Source organism: Heterodontus francisci, chromosome 38 (genome assembly GCF_036365525.1).
Source record: "Heterodontus francisci isolate sHetFra1 chromosome 38, sHetFra1.hap1, whole genome shotgun sequence".
NCBI classification, from domain to species: Eukaryota; Metazoa; Chordata; class Chondrichthyes; order Heterodontiformes; family Heterodontidae; genus Heterodontus; species Heterodontus francisci.
Genome location: NC_090408.1, coordinates 16544263 through 16561912, shown reverse-complemented (window position 1 = coordinate 16561912; position 17650 = coordinate 16544263). Strand labels below are relative to the sequence as shown.

The 17650-nt window shown below is 43.4% G+C and overlaps 1 protein-coding gene across 2 annotated transcripts in view; it reads left to right on the top strand.

Moving 5' to 3' along the window:
• LOC137352397 (transmembrane 6 superfamily member 1-like) overlaps window positions 1-17650 on the top strand; it is a 58045-nt gene that overhangs the window by 6760 nt on the left and 33635 nt on the right. For both annotated transcript variants that reach the window (XM_068017736.1, XM_068017735.1), the window contains exons 4-6: window positions 5334-5437; window positions 8513-8595; window positions 9046-9164. In XM_068017736.1, the coding sequence (XP_067873837.1) occupies window positions 5334-5437; window positions 8513-8595; window positions 9046-9164 (306 nt within the window). The remainder of the gene's footprint in view (window positions 1-5333; window positions 5438-8512; window positions 8596-9045; window positions 9165-17650) is intronic.

Here is a 17650-nt window from a genome sequence, read left to right as displayed (position 1 = left end):
GGAAAATAATAATTCACCATATCAAATTACAGCCGTGTGACCTGCAAGCCCACATTTATGAAACATTCTTCAGAAAAAAAGGACTGTAGTCAGGAGTTGCTTTCCTGAAGCTGAACTGCATTAGATGCCGTTTAAACAGTTGAATGAAGTGATTAATCTCTCTGAGATTTTCACATTGTACTCTGGTTTCACTCAAATGGTAGGAATGAAAATTTGGCACCATGTTTGTGATCTAATTCGATAGTGGAACATTGGGACACTGTTCAACTTTGAAATCAGAAAATGGCTGAAGGCAATTTTTGTTTGAGGGACAACAGTTCACAGGAAATGAAAATAATGAATTGACTTTTGAATTATCACATGTTTTCAGGCTAAATTCATAAATTAAGCAATAAATATAAGTGATGGAGAAAGCAGTGTGGATGTGTAGGTAATTATTTGATGTAAAGTATATCTTTTGAATGTATAAATTCCTGTGGAGGTATCCTTTTATCACCTCCACACTCAATTATACCAGTGCTGTTCTGGCTGAACATCCTAGCTTCTACCCTCTATAAACTTTAGCTCATTGAAAACTCTGTCTGTCCTGCACCAAGGGCAGGATTTTCCCTCTGGGAGAAGGAACAGAGGATGGGGCTGTTTCCGTGTCCCGGACCCAGCCCAGGAGAAGCAGACTCTCATTATGATTTTCTTGGGGGTGCCACTTAAAATTAATGGCCAGAGGGTGGACTCACTGTCCAGTTAAAGGTGGCAGGTGGGCTGTTGAAGCTGGAGGGCCAATCAGAGGCCTCTCAGTTTAAAAGGAGCAGCAGGCTACAATAGAGGGTAAGTAAGGGAGAGGGCACTTCAAAATGGAGGTGCCCTCGCTACAATTTTTAAAAAATAAAATTCAAAAATGCATCTTGCAGCCAGGCCACAACTGCATTTGGGGGTGTTCATGGGGAACCTCTCTACAGGGTGGTCTGAGGCGGCTGCTGCACCCAGGGAGGCGGGAGAGGGCAGTGGGGAGAGGGACATCTAAGCCAACCTGGAGCACTGGCTCCTCAGTCTGCTGCTAGATGATCACCTCCAGGCAGCTAAACTTGTCACTGCCGCCTGTGGGCACCTGTAGGCTGACTGGAAAATCCTAGTCGGCCTCCTTTAATTGGCCTCAATAGGCTCTTAATGAGCTGTGTTGGCTACTCACTGCATGCGGGTGGGGGTAGCCCTGACACCCTCCCTTCCCCCATCCGCTTCCATCCCGCCTCCGGGAAAAATGGCCTGGGACCAGGATGGAACCAGAGAAACGGCATGCTGGCCATTGGGGCTAGTTTTAGCTCCTGTCTGCCTCTGGCGGGGGCTCAAAATCCTGGCCCAAGTTTCATTCAGCCATTGCCCCCCGTCTTTACTGAGCTACATTGGCTCCAGGCCCCCAACACTTGAAATTTAATTTCTGTGTTTAAATCCCTCCATGGCCTCACCCCTCTCTAACCGTATAACCTCCTCCAGCACGACAACACTCTCTCTCCCAGAACTCTCAAAACCTCTGACTTTATTCCCTTATATAATCCAACACCCCCTCCCTTCACCCTATCATTAGCAACCATGCCTTCACCCATGCTCTACGATTCCCTTCCTAAATCTGGCTGTCTCCCTGTCCTCCTTTTGAGACCTTCCTTAAAACAACTTGCATTTATATAGTACTTCCAAAACACCTCTAGGCATTTCACAGAAGTGTTATCAAAAAAATTTGATCATTTGAAACAAAACACACCTCTCCTAATATCTCACACTTTCTCTTGGCGACCATTCTTTTGTTAATTGTGTCCCTGTGAAACACCTTACAACATATTTTTAACGTTAAAGCTGCTATATAAAAGGCACTATATGGAGGAGCAAAAAAAAAAAGAGTGTACACAAGGCCAGAATTGGAGGAGCCAAGTTCTCAGAAGGCTGGAGGATGCTACAGAGACAGGTGGGCTGAGGCCTCGGAAGGACTCAAATGCAAGAATAAGAATTTTAAATCTGCCGCATTGCTATACAGTAGCCAATGTAGATCATTTGAGTTCTGTATAGAAAGCCAAATCTGTTTTTCAGGTGAGATGTTGAACTGTTTGACTCTTCAGATACATGTAAAAGATCCCATGGCACTATTTTGAAGAAGAATTCTCCCTGGTGTCTTGGTAATATTTATTCCTCACCCAACAGCAGTAAAGGAGATGATCTGGTCACTGTCACATTGCTGTTTGTGGGAGCTTTCAGTGTGCAAATTGGCTGCCACATTTCCCACAGCACAACAGTAACGATGCTTCAGAAGAACCTCATTGGTTGTAAAGTGCTTTGGATGCAAATCTTTCTTCTGATCATATTTTTTTTAATGAAAATAAGAGAGTTTGATAAATACAGAGCTGCAGCTCACACAGCTCTTAAGATTCTTGACACGTCTAACAAGATGTTCCTGTGAGGGCATTCCACTGTAAGTAATTTCCAGATTTTTATTCATGCTCAAAAATCTCTGGAGCTGATGATAATCTGTTCAGGTGTTACAGGCTTCACGTTTTCCTTCAGCTGGGAGTGCAGTGTAGATTCACCAGAATGCTATGCAGACTCCAAGGATTAAATTACAAGGAGAGATAAGGGTTGTATTCTCTGGGAGTTAGAAGGTTAAGGGGTGTGATGAAAGTGCTTCCATTTTTTAAATATTTTGAGGACTCATGTTTAAAAATTGTGGAAATTGATTAATTTGAAAGACTGAAAAGATTCCATAGATGCTGGTCTTTTTTTAAAATAAAAGTCACTGGAAGGACTTGGGACTTTGTTTAAAAACAAACCCTTACTGGAAGTCACATGCCTTAAGCTACATAAACAGCAGGAGCCTTGATGACTATGGGAGTTGTTTACAGAGAAGTGACGAGATTTATGATGGCCAAGAGTTGGTTTTGTTTTTGGATACTGTTTTGAGTCAGTTGGGGGTAAACTTGCTAAGACAGAAGCCACCAGATCATCCTTTTTCTACCTCTTTGAGAAACCTTGCGAATCCAGTGTGATAGCTGTTATGAAAGTGCTTCTATTTTTAAATAATTTTTTGAGAACGTATGGTTGAAGATTATGGAGATGGATTCATTTGGGACTGAAGTGATTCCATACATGCTGGACTTTGATTTTTTTTTGAAGAGAAGGTCTTGAGCTTTCTGTTTAAAAACAACATTTACTGGATGCCACATGTCTTAAGCTAAATAAACAACAGAAGCCTAGGTGACTAGGAGGAGTTGTTTACTGTGAAGTGACATGTCAAGATTTATAGTGATCAAGAATTGGTTTCATTTTGGAATATTGTTTTGAGTCATTTGGGTTTGTAGCCTGCTGAAACACCCAACTCATCTTTTCTCCACCTCTCCTGAGAAACCCTGAAAAATACAGTGTGAGATAGCTGGCATGCCTGTTGCCACACTTCTCCTGGAAAGCCTGCTAGACTAATCTTTGGCGTCGCCTGAAGAGAACTGCTCCAAAAAGATCCCAGTGACAGTCGGCTAATTGTATTTGGAACGCCGGAATAAAGGGACAACTAATATCGTTCCGTATCTTCTCCTCCTCCTTCAAGGATTAACAAGTATTTGGCCAAAGTATTTAAAAAAAATCTTTTTTGCAAAAAGATCTCTGCAGAGCAAATGAATATTTTTTTCTTTAACCGGGGTGTGTGTGTCTGTCTGTCTAATTTTAAAAGGGAACTTTCATATTTCAATCTGTGTGTTAATGCTTTGCATCTTTACTGGATACGTCTTGCTGTATAATAAATTCATAATTCTGTTTCTTAAAGAAACCCGGTTGGTGGTTTTTATTCTGAAATAAAAATAGAGTATGTAATTGGCCGTATTGGTAACTGGGTAAACATTTAAATATTTTGTGACCTGTGGGGGAAGTGGAACCAGAGAAAGACAATGCACTCCTCCTACTTCGGTCGTAACATAGCTGAAACCCCGCTGCAGTGATTCCCCTGGAAAGCCTGCTAGACTAATCCTCGACATCGCCTGAAAAGAACTGCTCCAAAAAGATCCCAGTGATAGCTGTCTATGCGTATTTGGATGCCAGAATAAAGGGCCATTTGGGAAAATTCTATATCTTATCCTTTTTCCTTCAAGAATCAACAAGTATTTGTACAAAGTATTTTTTTGTCTTTTTTGTAAAGAGGTCTCTGCAGAGAAAACTTCTTTATTTTTTCTTTAACTGGTGTGTCTGTGTGTGTGTTGGTTTAATTTAGAAGGATACGTTCATATTTCAACCTGTGTGTTAATAAGCTTTGCACCTTTATTGAATAAGTCTTGTTTTATAATGAATTAATTTTGTTTATTAAAGAAACTTGGTTGGTGGATTTTATTCTGAAACTAAAATAAAGTATATAATTGGCTGTATCGGTAACTGGGTAAAACATTTAAATATGTGTTGTGACCCATGGAGAAATGGAACTAGAGGAAGACAGTGCACTCCTCCCGCCTCAGTTGTAACGGAGTAATTTGATTGAAGTTTTCAAGATAATAAGGGGAACACATACGGTAGATAGAGAGAAACTGTTCAGGCAGTCTAGGACGAGAGGGCATAGTCTTAAAAATTACAGCCAGACCTTTCAGGTGTGAAATTAGGAGTTCTTCAGGCAAAGGGTGGTGAAAGTTTGGAACTCTTTTTCAAAAATAGCAGTTGATGCTAGATCAATTGTTAAGTTTAAAACTGAGATTGATAGATTTTAGTTAGCCAAAAGTATTAAGAGATATGGGGTAAATATGGAGTTAGGTCACAGATCAGCCATGATCTCATTGAAAGGCGGGGCAGGCTCGAGGGGCTAAATGGCTTATTCCTGTTTCTGTGTTCCTAACCTTGACCCCTAAGACTTGTCTAGTTTTCATCTTTGTGCTACTGTATGTAAAGGTAGAAATTGGAATGGTACAATATCCAAAGTTTTACATGCTTCAGTGCAGTTAACAAATTGCCTCAGTACAATCCATGAATGGCGTGATGAAATTACCAGTGACCTCGGTGCTGGCTGTGTAGACCAATATTCAACTTGTCTGATTCTCTGTAATCAGACTTATTTACTCCTTGTGTAGGGACTGGGAATTGTCATTTAATGGGAATACATACAATGTGAGTTCTCAGTGATGGCTTTCAAACACTTATTTTGTAATTACTAGTTTAATTTATTGATCTTTTAACAGTGGAGAAAAACCTTTATAAGTTATGATCTTTTCTTGAATTTATGGATAGTATTGAATATGAAGAAATGTTTTAATAAACCAAGTAAAAAAGTAAGGTGCTCTGTTGCTAACTGTTATTTGACTCCCCCTTTTCTTTTTATTGTGCAGGGAGAACCTTACCTGAGTACAGGCCATGGCCATATGATTTGCTACTGGGATGGTTCAGCACATTACTTAATGTATCTCCTGATGGTAGCAGCTATCGCATGGGAGTAAGTTACATAAGCAGTCTCTGTTTTAAAGAGAACATGATTGTCAATGTTCATCTGCGTGGCAGTGTATGTGAAGTAACAGTCAAAATGGCATGATTTCAAAACGAAGACCTTATGGACCTGATTTTAACTCTGTATAAGTGAATGGTTTTGAGTGAGCTAAAATCTCGCCCATGAGTGCACAAAACAACTTGGGCATCATCTGCATCAACATGGGATGTCCCTACACATTTTTAATATGCCACATATTATGCCTGTCCCAAGATTACTAGGGCTGGGCAATAAATGGCAGCCTTGACAGAGACACCTCCATCCTGAGAATGAATTAAATAAAAATCCCAGGCATAGCTAAGGTCAGAAGATGGCCATTTTCGTCTTTCAGTTCCCTAAACTTCATGCTTATTTAGATCAATTATCGCACCCTTTTGGGCGTGGGAAAGGATGAAAAGATGTAGGCTCTGTTGATTTGGCTTAAGGTATCTTTCCATATTCTTTAAGTGTAACATTGTTAAGGCTTATATTGAAATGCTCCTTGTTTCTAAATCCAAACCTTTGTGCAGTCTGATAATATGACAGATCCTGAGATAATAGGAACTAACCTTCAAAGGATATAATTAGCATGCAGGCTTCTATTAATGCACATCTTTTTGTTTAGTAATATGCTTTTGTTTAAAGCCCTCTGCATATTCGCTACCAATGTGGCACAGAATATAAAGCAGACTTTATTTACAGTTTGATCTAATTTGATGTAATGTTCAACTTTGTCTTCATCAAGACATAAGCCTATTAACTAGCTGCAAGTTATTCAATGCAACTATAAATTTATTGAGCGACAGTTTCTAGAAGAGTACTTGATCGAAGGCTCTAGTTCTGTAAGTCAAGGGAAAGACTCTTGTAGAATAGCAAAAGGTTTAGTTTTGATTAGGTGGATTTTGAAAAAGCTGCTGTCTTTTTTGAATAAGTTTGGCAAGATTTGCTTTTTAAAAGAAGAACTGAGCACCATTTTGCTGAATGTTGTGCAATGGCAGCGCATTAATTCATTCAGGTGGAATTTATGTCATTGCATAGTCCTTTTGTAAACAAAGGATTGCTCTCATTGTCCTTCCAATTTTCTTCCTCTTGCACCTATATTTCCATAAGGCATTGATTTACTCTGGGTTACGGTTCACAGCACTTGCAACTTTTTGGTATCTCACTGAAGGGGCCGTTCTTTAAGTGTTAGCCCGGATGGTGAGTTGAACGTTTTTGGTCTTGGGTGACATCACTCCTATGTCTGATCTTGTTCTCAGATAGCCACCTCTATCTAGCTCACTTAACAGTGGCAAATGTACTGCTTGATATGGTACTGAGCAATGCAGACTTGGCAAGTCCCCATTTGATTTGCTCTGCACTAAGTTGGCTGGGATGGTGGTAGGGGAGATACAGTTGGTCTCTTAGGTAATAAAAGACAATAATCAAATTGGTGTTGATTGCTTTCAATCTACTTCTGGAGTTAACACCTTCAGGAGTGACGAGGTGGTGGGCAGTGGTGCAATAAAAGAAAATTGAAGGAAATGTTCTGTTAAAATAGCCTTTGTTAGAACAGTTTCCCAAAGGTATATAGATAGTAAACAAGTACAACGATTTTGATGGTCCTACTTATAAAAAAAAAAGTGAATTGCCTTAATTGGAAACATATTGTTACAACTGAGGTGGGAGGATTGCACTGTCTTTCTCTAGTTCCACTTCTCTACTGGTCACAACATATACTTAAATCTTTACCCAGTTACTGATACTGTCAGTTATATACACTATTTTTATTTTGGAATAACATCCACCAACCAGGTTTCTTTAAACAATAAAAGTATTAAATTCTTACCAAACAAGATTTAGCCAATAAAGATGCAAAGCTTTAACACAGTTTGAAATATGACCGTAAGTATATATATTCTCTTCTAAATACCCAACACACATACACACAAAGGAAATGTAAAGATGCTTTGGCCAAAGTACTTGTTAATACTTGAAGAAAAAGGATAAGATATGTTATGTTCCAGATGACATACAGTCTGGCATCCGAGTACATGTAGATGGGTCACTGGGATCTTTTCAGAAGCAGTTCGTTCAGGAGATGTCGAGAGTAAGTCACCCTGAAGCTTCTCAGGAGAAATGCATCATCAGGTGTTACAGCTATCACATGCTGGATTTCCTTGCAGGTTTTCTTAGAGAGGTGGAGAAAAGATGAGCTGTGTTTTTCTTTCAGCAGGCTACAAACCCAACTGACTCAAAACAGTATTCAAAAATGAAACCCATTCTTGAGCACCATAAAGCTTGACCTGTCACTTCTTGTGTAAACAACTCCCATAGTCAGAAGGCACCTGTTGCTTATTTAGCTGAAGACATGTGACATCCAGGAAATGTTGTTTTTAAACTGAGTCCTTCCAGTGCCCCTTTTTAAAAAAAAAACACATCCATGGAATCCCTTCAGTTTTTTTTAGTTTTAGTTTTTAGTTTTAGAGATACAGCACTGAAACAGGCCCTTCGGCCCACCGAGTCTGTGCCGACCATCAACCACCCATTTATCCTCATCCTACACTAATCCCATATTTCTACCACATCCCCACCTGTCCCTATATTTCCCTACCACCTACCTATACTAGGGGCAATTTATAATGGCCAATTTACCTACCAACCTGCAAGTCTTTGGCATGTGGGAGGAAACCGGAGCACCCGGAGAAAACCCACGCAGACACAGGGAGAACTTGCAAACTCCACACAGACAGTACCCAGAATTGAACCCGGGTCGCTGGAGCTGTGAGGCTGCGGTGGTAACCACTGCGCCACTGTGCCGCCCAGTCTCAAATTAATCCACAATTCTAAAACACAAGTTCTCATAAAATATTAAAAAGTTGAAGCACTTTCAGAACAATATATTCAATTAAAATGTTTATAGATAACTTGCTGAAGAGGCTTTTAGTTCAGTAAAATGGTTTAACCAGAGTGAGGAATAGCTTTCAAATATTATAATTTGTGCTGTGTTCGACTGTTAAACTGTTAGTGGTATTGTGTGTGAGAACCATACTTTATATTTTCCAGGCAGAGTTACAGGACCATTGGCTTATACTGGGTTGGATCGATTCTGATGAGTACTATTGTATTCTTATCTGGAAACCTTGTTGGTAGGAACAAACTTATTCAGTCTCTGTGTCTTTCAGCGACTTTTGTCTCTCTTTACATCTTGTGTGAGCTTTCTTTGTGTCTTGCATGCATAATCTCAGGAGATGTTTTGGATTGTGTATGTGCATGTGGTTGTGTTACTCTATCTCCCTCTCGCATTCTTTTTATATTTCTATTTATCTATCTCTCTCTTTCTGTTTTTCTCTGTCTTTAAACATTGTGTGAGGTTTCAACATTGGCTCTTAGATAATAAAAAAAAAAAAAATTATGAAAAAAGTCAAATTAAAGTTGTGTGATCTGGAAGGATCTAAGGCTAACTTGAGAAAGGGAGTGAGCAAGACTTTAATCAATGATTGTCCCCTTCTCTTGCTGATTTTTTTTTTTTTGAAGGTTATAATTTGTAAGCTACAAGACTTAGTTCTGAATCTTCTTTGCTTTCATACATTCATTAGGGAAATACGGCACCAAACTTGGCCCTGTCAGTCTGCTGATTATTCCTTACCTTGTTCTTCCCATGTGGGCTGTTCGCCAAATTTATAACCAGCCTTTAGAGAACGAATCTGCACATAAGGTTAGTACCTGATGTTAATTGTCAAATGTCTGCATTAAGAATTGACCTTGGTGCAGGGGATAAAGTTGGGAAGTCTGTTGTGCAGATGAGGAAGATCCTAGCTATGATCATTAAGAGCTGATTTATCTGACCTCAGCAGGAGAGGCAGTAGAGTGTTTTTTTTTATTTCATTCATCCTTGTCACTGGCAAGCAAAGCTTTATTGCCCAACCCTAGTTGCCCTTGAGAAGGTGGTGGTGACCCTTCTCTTGAACGTCTGAAGTCCATATGGTGAAGATACTTCCACAGTGCTGTTAGGTAGGAGGGTTCCAGGATATTGACCCATCGACCATGAAGAAAAGCTGATATAAGTCGAAGTCAGGATGGTGTTTCCAGTTCCTGTTGCCCTTGTCCTTCTAGGTAGTGCAGGTTGTGGATTTGGGATGTCCTGTTAAAGAAGCCTTGGCCATTTGCTGTAGCACACATTATAGCCACAGTGCACCAGTAGTAGAGGGAATGGATGTTAAAGATGTTGGATGGACTGCTGATACAGCAGGATGTTTTGTGTTGGATGGCGTTGTTATTGCAGCTGCATGTATTCAATCACACATGCTGCAGTTCACTTCAGCACCTGGGACAGGAGGGTTTCTAGTGATTTTTATCTACCCAGTAACTCATTCAGGAAAATGCCTGTTTGGTGAAGCTTGGAGATGATGACTTTCTTAGCCAGTAGCCTCACAGTGCTCAGCATCTAAAGTCACATGAAGACCGGCTGCTTGAGCAAGATACCAGAGGCTGCCAGGCCTATGGAATAGTATTTCAGCATGAGTTGGAAACTTGAACAGAGAAGGGGAGAAATTGGGAAGAGGAAAATGTGCTGGGTCGATTAATAATAACTTAAAACTTTATTTATTGCATGACCTTTTAAAAAGTATTTGGAAACCTTGATGAGGAAAAACTTCCAGTAATATTTAAAACTGGATAATCACATCAAACAACTTTTATTAGTTTGATTAATCCTACAAGCATGTGGTTTTGTCCTTGGTGCTTTGTAAATTTAAAGATACATCACACAAAGATCCCAAACGTCACAAGTTCAACATGGCTGCTGAAAGACATATCAGCTCCTTGCTGATTCTCCTTAAACCTCCAACTGGCCAAGGTGACATTATACATATGGGAGATTCAGCAGAATTGTTACCATTAATGGTCAGTGCTCTTGTAGGATTTTGGCAATCACCCTCGAATATTACTTTTCCCGCACTCTTCATTATTTAATACAACTACGTACTTGTTCCAATGTGAAAATAGACATAAATTGCAATAACCAAAATAAATGAGTTAAAAATTATTTACTACTCTTAAATGCCCTTTGAACACGCATGTATTCCAGCATGGACAATCCTAGGAACGACCTGTTCCGCCAGTCGTTTAATGAACTGGTTGGCATTTGCATAATCTATTTTTAATAAAGATGGTGTAAAGTCTGGCAAGAAGTTCAACATTGTTTAGTGTTGATAGAGCAGAGCCATTTTTAGATGGACTGCCCTGTGTAACTTGACCTCATTATATTGTGTGTGCATGTGCTCGTGTGTGTGTGTTTTTTATGTTTAAAATTTTTTTTTAAAAAGATATATTGTTAGGACCAGGTGAGAAACGTGTCTAGGGGCCTTTTGCTGTCTTTACATGATCTTAGTGTAACAGGATTTAATTTTAAACAAACTGTGTTTTGAGCTCCCCTTTTTGTGAATCCTTTTTCACAACTTTCTAATTATAAGACAAAGAAACAAATTCACACAGGTTTTCTGAGGTTTAAAGAAGAAAGATGAAATTTTATTAGAACTTAAACTTCAGCTCTAATACGGTTTATACCTACGGATATACGACGCGCCCATGCTAGCGTGCACACGCGATATACACATGCAGATAGGAACAGAAAAGAGAAAAGGAAAATATATAGTAGAGAGGGGTTTGAGGCAATATCTTGTTATGGTGCTTCAAGCTCACTGTAGTCCTTTTGTAAGTAGTCTTGCTTTTTGTTGGGGCCCAGTAGTCGTCTCAAAACCTTGTTCACGTAGGAAACTTTTCTCTCTTTGAGTTGCACGTGTCTTCACAAGATTCAGTTCCATGGGAAGGAGATGGAAGCAGGCAGACGGGAGAGGCTGTAATTCTTGCTTCAGTTCCGGGAGAGATCTTTACTCCATGAGCACATGGCTTTGTCTATCCAAAATCCTTTGTTGGAAGTTCAAATTCTCTGCAACAGCCCATTAGTCATGTGACTAAAACTGGTCTGACCACTTCTTCTGTGTATTGGGGAAGCAATGACTGGGTCCCTTTTGTTCCAACACTGCTAGTACTATGCAAATGTCCTTCCAGTTAGGGGATTGCAATTTTAAGTTTTAATGTTAATGTGGCGAAGTAATACGTGCCTCAGTCTTGGTAGATGGGGAGCTTGCCTGACAATATGTATATCTCCATCGATATATAATTTATAAATTCTAGTTTCTAATCATCTGACTTGCTGTGTGGAAAACTTTCCATATGTTTGATTGTAACCATGGTAACTGTTATGTATTACATAACCCTGAGCCAGCTTTCCCAATCCCCCTCAAAAACAAGCCTTGGCTATTTGTTTTTCATCCACATGTGTTACAGTGACTACTCGGAGACCCACTACTAGTTGGACTTCAGAACTATTGGTAAAGCCACAGGTAGGCAGTACAGCTTGGGGAGAGGTTATTTCTAAGCCATGCCGAGAACCTCTGCTCCTCTGTTGCAGTAGATCCTTCACAGCTTCTCCTTGCCTGCCCACAGGAGCCATCTTTACCATGGCACCTGTTGTTTACAATCTTTGTGTGTCCAGAGCTTTTAAAGAAAATACAATGGTAAAGGAATGAGGATGAGAGTTAATACTGAGGGAGTGGATGGCTGAAGGAAGGGAAACAACGGAACGGGAGAGAGATAAACAGGAAAAGATAGATACAAGAGTTCAGAGAAGTGTGTAAGAGGTTCATAGAAGGGAGAGAGAGATTGCAAGACACACATAGCAAGAGGGGAAAAAAAGTATGCAAGAAACATAGGGCTGGTTTCTCCTCTGAAATATCAGCCAGCTTGGGGCTTAAAATTGAGTAATATCTACATACAGATGTTTGGTGTGCCGCCTTCCTCAAACTCTTTGGATGAAAGGCTTTTTCTCTATACCTGTGGAGATTGCCTTATTCGCAGCATTTTCTGTTCCTATTTTACCAAAAAAAGAGGAGGGGTTGAAATATTTGTGCATTGGGAGTACCAATCCTCGAGGATTACTTTGGAAGCTCCAGGAGAGCATGGGAGATGTTGGTATTCAGAGGGATGTGGGTTCTTTGTACACAAATCAAAGAAAGCTAGCATGTAGTACAGCAAAGAATTAGGAAAGTAAATGGTATTTTAGCCTTTATTACCAAGGATTTGGAATGTAGTAGTATCTTTTGGGCCTCCTTATCTCGAGAGACAATGGATACGCGCCTGGAGGTGGTCAGTGGTTTGTGAAGCAGCGCCTGGAGTGGCTATAAAGGCCAATTCTGGAGTGACAGGCTCTTCCACAGGTGCTGCAGAGAAATTTGTTTGTTGGGGCTGTTGCACAGTTGGCTCTCCCCTTGCGCCTCTGTCTTTTTTCCTGCCAACTACTAAGTCTCTTCGACTCGCCACAATTTAGCCCTGTCTTTATGGCTGCCCGCCAGCTCTGGCGAATGCTGGCAACTGACTCCCACGACTTGTGATCAATGTCACACGATTTCATGTCGCGTTTGCAGACGTCTTTATAACGGAGACATGGACGGCCGGTGGGTCTGATACCAGTGGCGAGCTCGCTGTACAATGTGTCTTTGGGGATCCTGCCATCTTCCATGCGGCTCACATGGCCAAGCCATCTCAAGCGCCGCTGACTCAGTAGTGTGTATAAGCTGGGGATGTTGGCCGCTTCAAGGACTTCTGTGTTGGAGATATAGTCCTGCCACCTGATGCCAAGTATTCTCCGAAGGCAGCGAAGATGGAATGAATTGAGACGTCGCTCTTGGCTGGCATACGTTGTCCAGGCCTCGCTGCCGTAGAGCAAGGTACTGAGGACACAGGCCTGATACACTCGGACTTTTGTGTTCCGTGTCAGTGCGCCATCTTCCCACACTCTCTTGGCCAGTCTGAACATAGCAGTGGAAGCCTTACCCATGCGCTTGTTGATTTCTGCATCTAGAGACAGGTTACTGGTGATAGTTGAGCCTAGGTAGGTGAACTCTTGAACCACTTCCAGAGCGTGGTCGCCAATATTGATGGATGGAGCATTTCTGACATGCTGCCCCATGATGTTCGTTTTCTTGAGGCTGATGGTTAGGCCAAATTCATTGCAGGCAGACGCAAACCTGTCGATGAGACTCTGCAGGCATTCTTCAGTGTGAGATGTTAAAGCAGCATCGTCAGCAAAGAGGAGTTCTCTGATGAGGACTTTCCGTACTTTGGACTTCGCTCTTAGACGGGCAAGGTTGAACAACCCTGATCTTGTGTGGAGGAAAATTCCTTCTTCAGAGGATTTGAACGCATGTGAAAGCAGCAGGGAGAAGAAAATCCCAAAAAGTGTGGGTGCGAGAACACAGCCCTGTTTCACACCACTCAGGATAGGAAAGGGCTCTGATGAGGAGCCACCATGTTGAATTGTGCCTTTCATATTGTCATGGAATGAGGTGATGATACTTAGTAGCTTTGGTGGACATCCGATCTTTTCTAGTAGTCTGAAGAGACCACGTCTGCTGATGAGGTCAAAGGCTTTGGTGAGATCAATGAAAGCAATGTAGAGGGGCATCTGTTGTTCACGGCATTTCTCCTGTATCTGACGAAGGGAGAACAGCATGTCAATAGTCGATCTCTCTGCACGAAAGCCACACTGTGCCTCAGGGTAGACGCGCTCGGCCAGCTTCTGGAGCCTGTTCAGAGCGACTCGAGCAAAGACTTTCCCCACTATGCTGAGCAGGGAGATTCCACGGTAGTTGTTGCAGTCACCGCGGTCACCTTTGTTTTTATAGAGGGTGATGATGTTGGCATCGCGCATGTCCTGGGGTACTGCTCCCTCGTCCCAGCACAGGCATAGCAGTTCATGTAGTGCTGAGAGTATAGCAGGCTTGGCACTCTTGATTATTTCAGGGGTAATGCTGTCCTTCCCAGGGGCTTTTCCGCTGGCTAGGGAATCAATGGCATCACTGAGTTCCGATTTGGTTGGCTGTATGTCCAGCTCATCCATGACTGGTAGAGGCTGGGCTGCATTGAGGGCAGTCTCAGTGACAGCATTCTCCCTGGAGTACAGTTCTAGGTAGTGCTCAACCCAGCGGTCCATCTGTTTGCGTTGGTCAGTGATTATGTCCCCCGATTTAGATTTGAGGGGGGTGATCTTCTTGATGGTTGGCCCAAGAGCTCTCTTCATGCCATCATACATTCCTCTGATGTTTCCGGTGTCTGAGGCCAGCTGAATATGACTGCATAGGTGTTGCCAGTAGTCGTTTGCACAACGCCTAGCTGTTCTTTGTGCAGTACTTCTGGCTGCTTTAAGTGCTGCGGATGTTAAATCGCTGGGGGCTTTCTTGTAGTTCAAAAGTGCAATGCGCTTAGCGGCTATGACAGGTTCCAGCTCTTCATTATGAGATTGAAACCAGTCTGCATTTCTCTTCGCACTTTTGCCGTAGGTGGTCAAAGCTGACTCATAGATGGCGTCTCTGATGTGGGCCCACTTGGTCTCAGCATCCCCTGTGGGAGTGTTTTGAAGGGCTGTTACAAGTGAATTTAGAAATTTTTGTAACAGCTGTGGGTGAGAAATTCTGCTCGTGTTGATGCGCGGGTGGCCCTTCTGCTTGGAATGATGCAACTTCTTTGGTCTGAGTCTAACCTTGCTGCACACCAGGGAGTGGTCGGTGTCGCAGTCCGCACTGGAAGCTGCGTGTGATTTGAACACTGTTTAAGGCGGCTCGCCTTGTGACAATGAGGTCTAGCTGGTGCCAACGACGTGATCTTGGGTGCCTCCATGAAACCTGGTGACAGGGTTTAGTGTGAAAGAACGAGTTGGTGATGCAGAGGTTATGATAGGTACACAACTCAAGCAGTCTCTGCCCGTTCTCATTCATCCTTCCAACGCCATAGCGCCCAAGGCAGGAGGGCCATGAGTCATGGTCGGCCCCAACCCTGGCATTAAAGTCCCCCAGCAGGAATAGGTGTTCGGTGTTGGGGATGCTGCTAATGATGTTATGGAGTTGTTCATAGAACTGGTCTTTAGCTTCAGGTGCGGAACAGAGTGTTGGAGCATAGATGCTGAGTAGGTGTACTGGACCAGAGGTGGTGAGCAGTCGGATGGACAGTATGCGTTCCGAGCCATTTGAGGGAGGCTCTATCATGCTGAGCAAGGAGTTTCTGATGGCGAAGCCCACTCCATGCTGTCTTGGTTCTTCAGGATCCCTGCCCTGCCAGAAGAAGGTGTAGTCTTGCTCTGCTAGAGAGCCACTCGCGGGGAGGCGAGTCTCCTGAAGTGCTGCAATGTCCACATTGAGTCTACTGAGCTCGTTGTTAATGATGGCGGTCTTCCGAGAATCGTTGATTTGTGTAAGGTCTTCCGACAGGCCAGGACACATAGTTCTGACGTTCCAGCTTGCAAAGCGAAGGGCTGGTACCTTCTTTCCTTTTTTCATGTTGTTTGGTGCGGTGTATCAGTCCACCTTTCGGGCAATGACCCTGAGCTCCAAGCACCCATTGAAGCAGGCAGACTGTGGCGGGACAGAACCTTATTGACCGGGGGCTGCCCGGTTTGAGGCGGGCGGTAGCTGTCCAGTGAGGTGCAATGACCTCTCCCACCGACAAAGGCAACCCGTGGCGCCCAGTTTCTACGCCAATTTATCTGGACTTATAACCCGTAACTGCTGCCTTCCGTGTTGTTTCAGTCGCTGTGAGGCAACTATGGAGTGACCTCTCCATGGCGCATGCCTGGGCAAATTTATGGAGGTTGAGAGTTGCCCAGTCGTCAAATCCCCCCTCTCGGCCTTTCTGGTGGGGTCCAAAGGAGTGCAGGACACGACGTTTGGCACCAGTATGGCTGCAGGAACTGCCGGAAACATGCCAAAGGTGACACATGACCGCCTACGGGGTTCCGCTCTGGATTTTCTGTTAGGGTTTACTCCCTTAGCCTTGGGGTCTCCCGAGACGCCCACAAGGCAGTGGGGTTGTTGGGGCCCCTACACAGGTGTAGGATGGTGCCGGTGGGAGGAGGGGATGCAAGGGGGAGGGGTAGAGGGAGGGGGTGGGGGGGGGGTGCAGGGGAAGGGGGTGCGGGGTGAAGATGGTGCGAGGGGGGGGCGGGCTGGGACGGGGTTGTGAGGGGGTGAGCTGAGAGGGTGGAGCAGGGAAGGGGACGGGGGTGGGGGGGGGGGTGGAATCTGGTGCAGGTAATAAGCCATTTCCTCAGTGCCCACCATCGACGTCCGGAAAGCTCATCCACGTCCTTCGGGAGGTGAAGCATCATTTGGCAGACTTAGAGGTGATTACATTTGCTAAGGGTTTTTTTTTTTTGCAGTGGTTTAAATAAAGGCATGCAGCATTGCCGACAGTGCGCTGCAGATGCTCTCCGAGCCATCTCCCGCGGGCGCTTTGAAGTTGCGGCCGGGGGGGCCGTTCGTGGATGTTTTGGGTGTTCGGGGCACCTTTTCACAGGACTTCTCTCGGGTCCCGCAGCTCCTTCTTCACCTCAATGGACTTACCGCATACCGTGGCTGCAGACACTCTGGACTGTGAAGACAGCAGGATCGGAGATTAAAGTATCGGTAGCTGTTCTCGTTTCATCCGGATCAATTTCATTGAGAAAACAAAGAGCAGGTGTGGCTGGGGGAGGGCAGTGGGCCCAGGTAACATACACTAAACTAACTGTTAACTTTTAGATAGGGCTAAAATGAACTGATTTAAAGAGCCAGGGGAATTTAAACAGTTTAAGAGGGCAGATTGGTGGAGAAAACGTTAGGGATGGGAGCAGATGGCCATGGATAGAGTTGAACAGCAAGGGAGCTTCCTAGGGAGCTTCCAGCACAGGAGCCATCTTGAAGGGTAGTATAGAAGTTTGTTATATAGGGCCTTAATGCATTTGCAACAATCTTCAGCCAGAAGTGCCGAGTTGATGATCCATCTCGGCCCCCTCCTGAAGTCCCCAGCATTACAGATGCCAGACTTCAGCCAAATCGATTCACTCCACGTGATATCAAGAAATGACTGAAGGCACTGGATACTGCAAAGGCTATGGGCCCTGACAATATTCCGGCAATAGTACTGAAGACCTGTGCTCCAGAACTTGCTGCGCCCCTAGCCAAGCCGTTCCAGTATAGCTACAACACTGGCAACTGCCTGGCAATGTGGAAAATTGCCCTGGTATGTCCTGTGCACAAAAAGCAGGACAAGTCCAACCCGGCCAATTATCGCCCCATCAGCCTACTCTCAATCAGTAAAGTGATGGAAAGT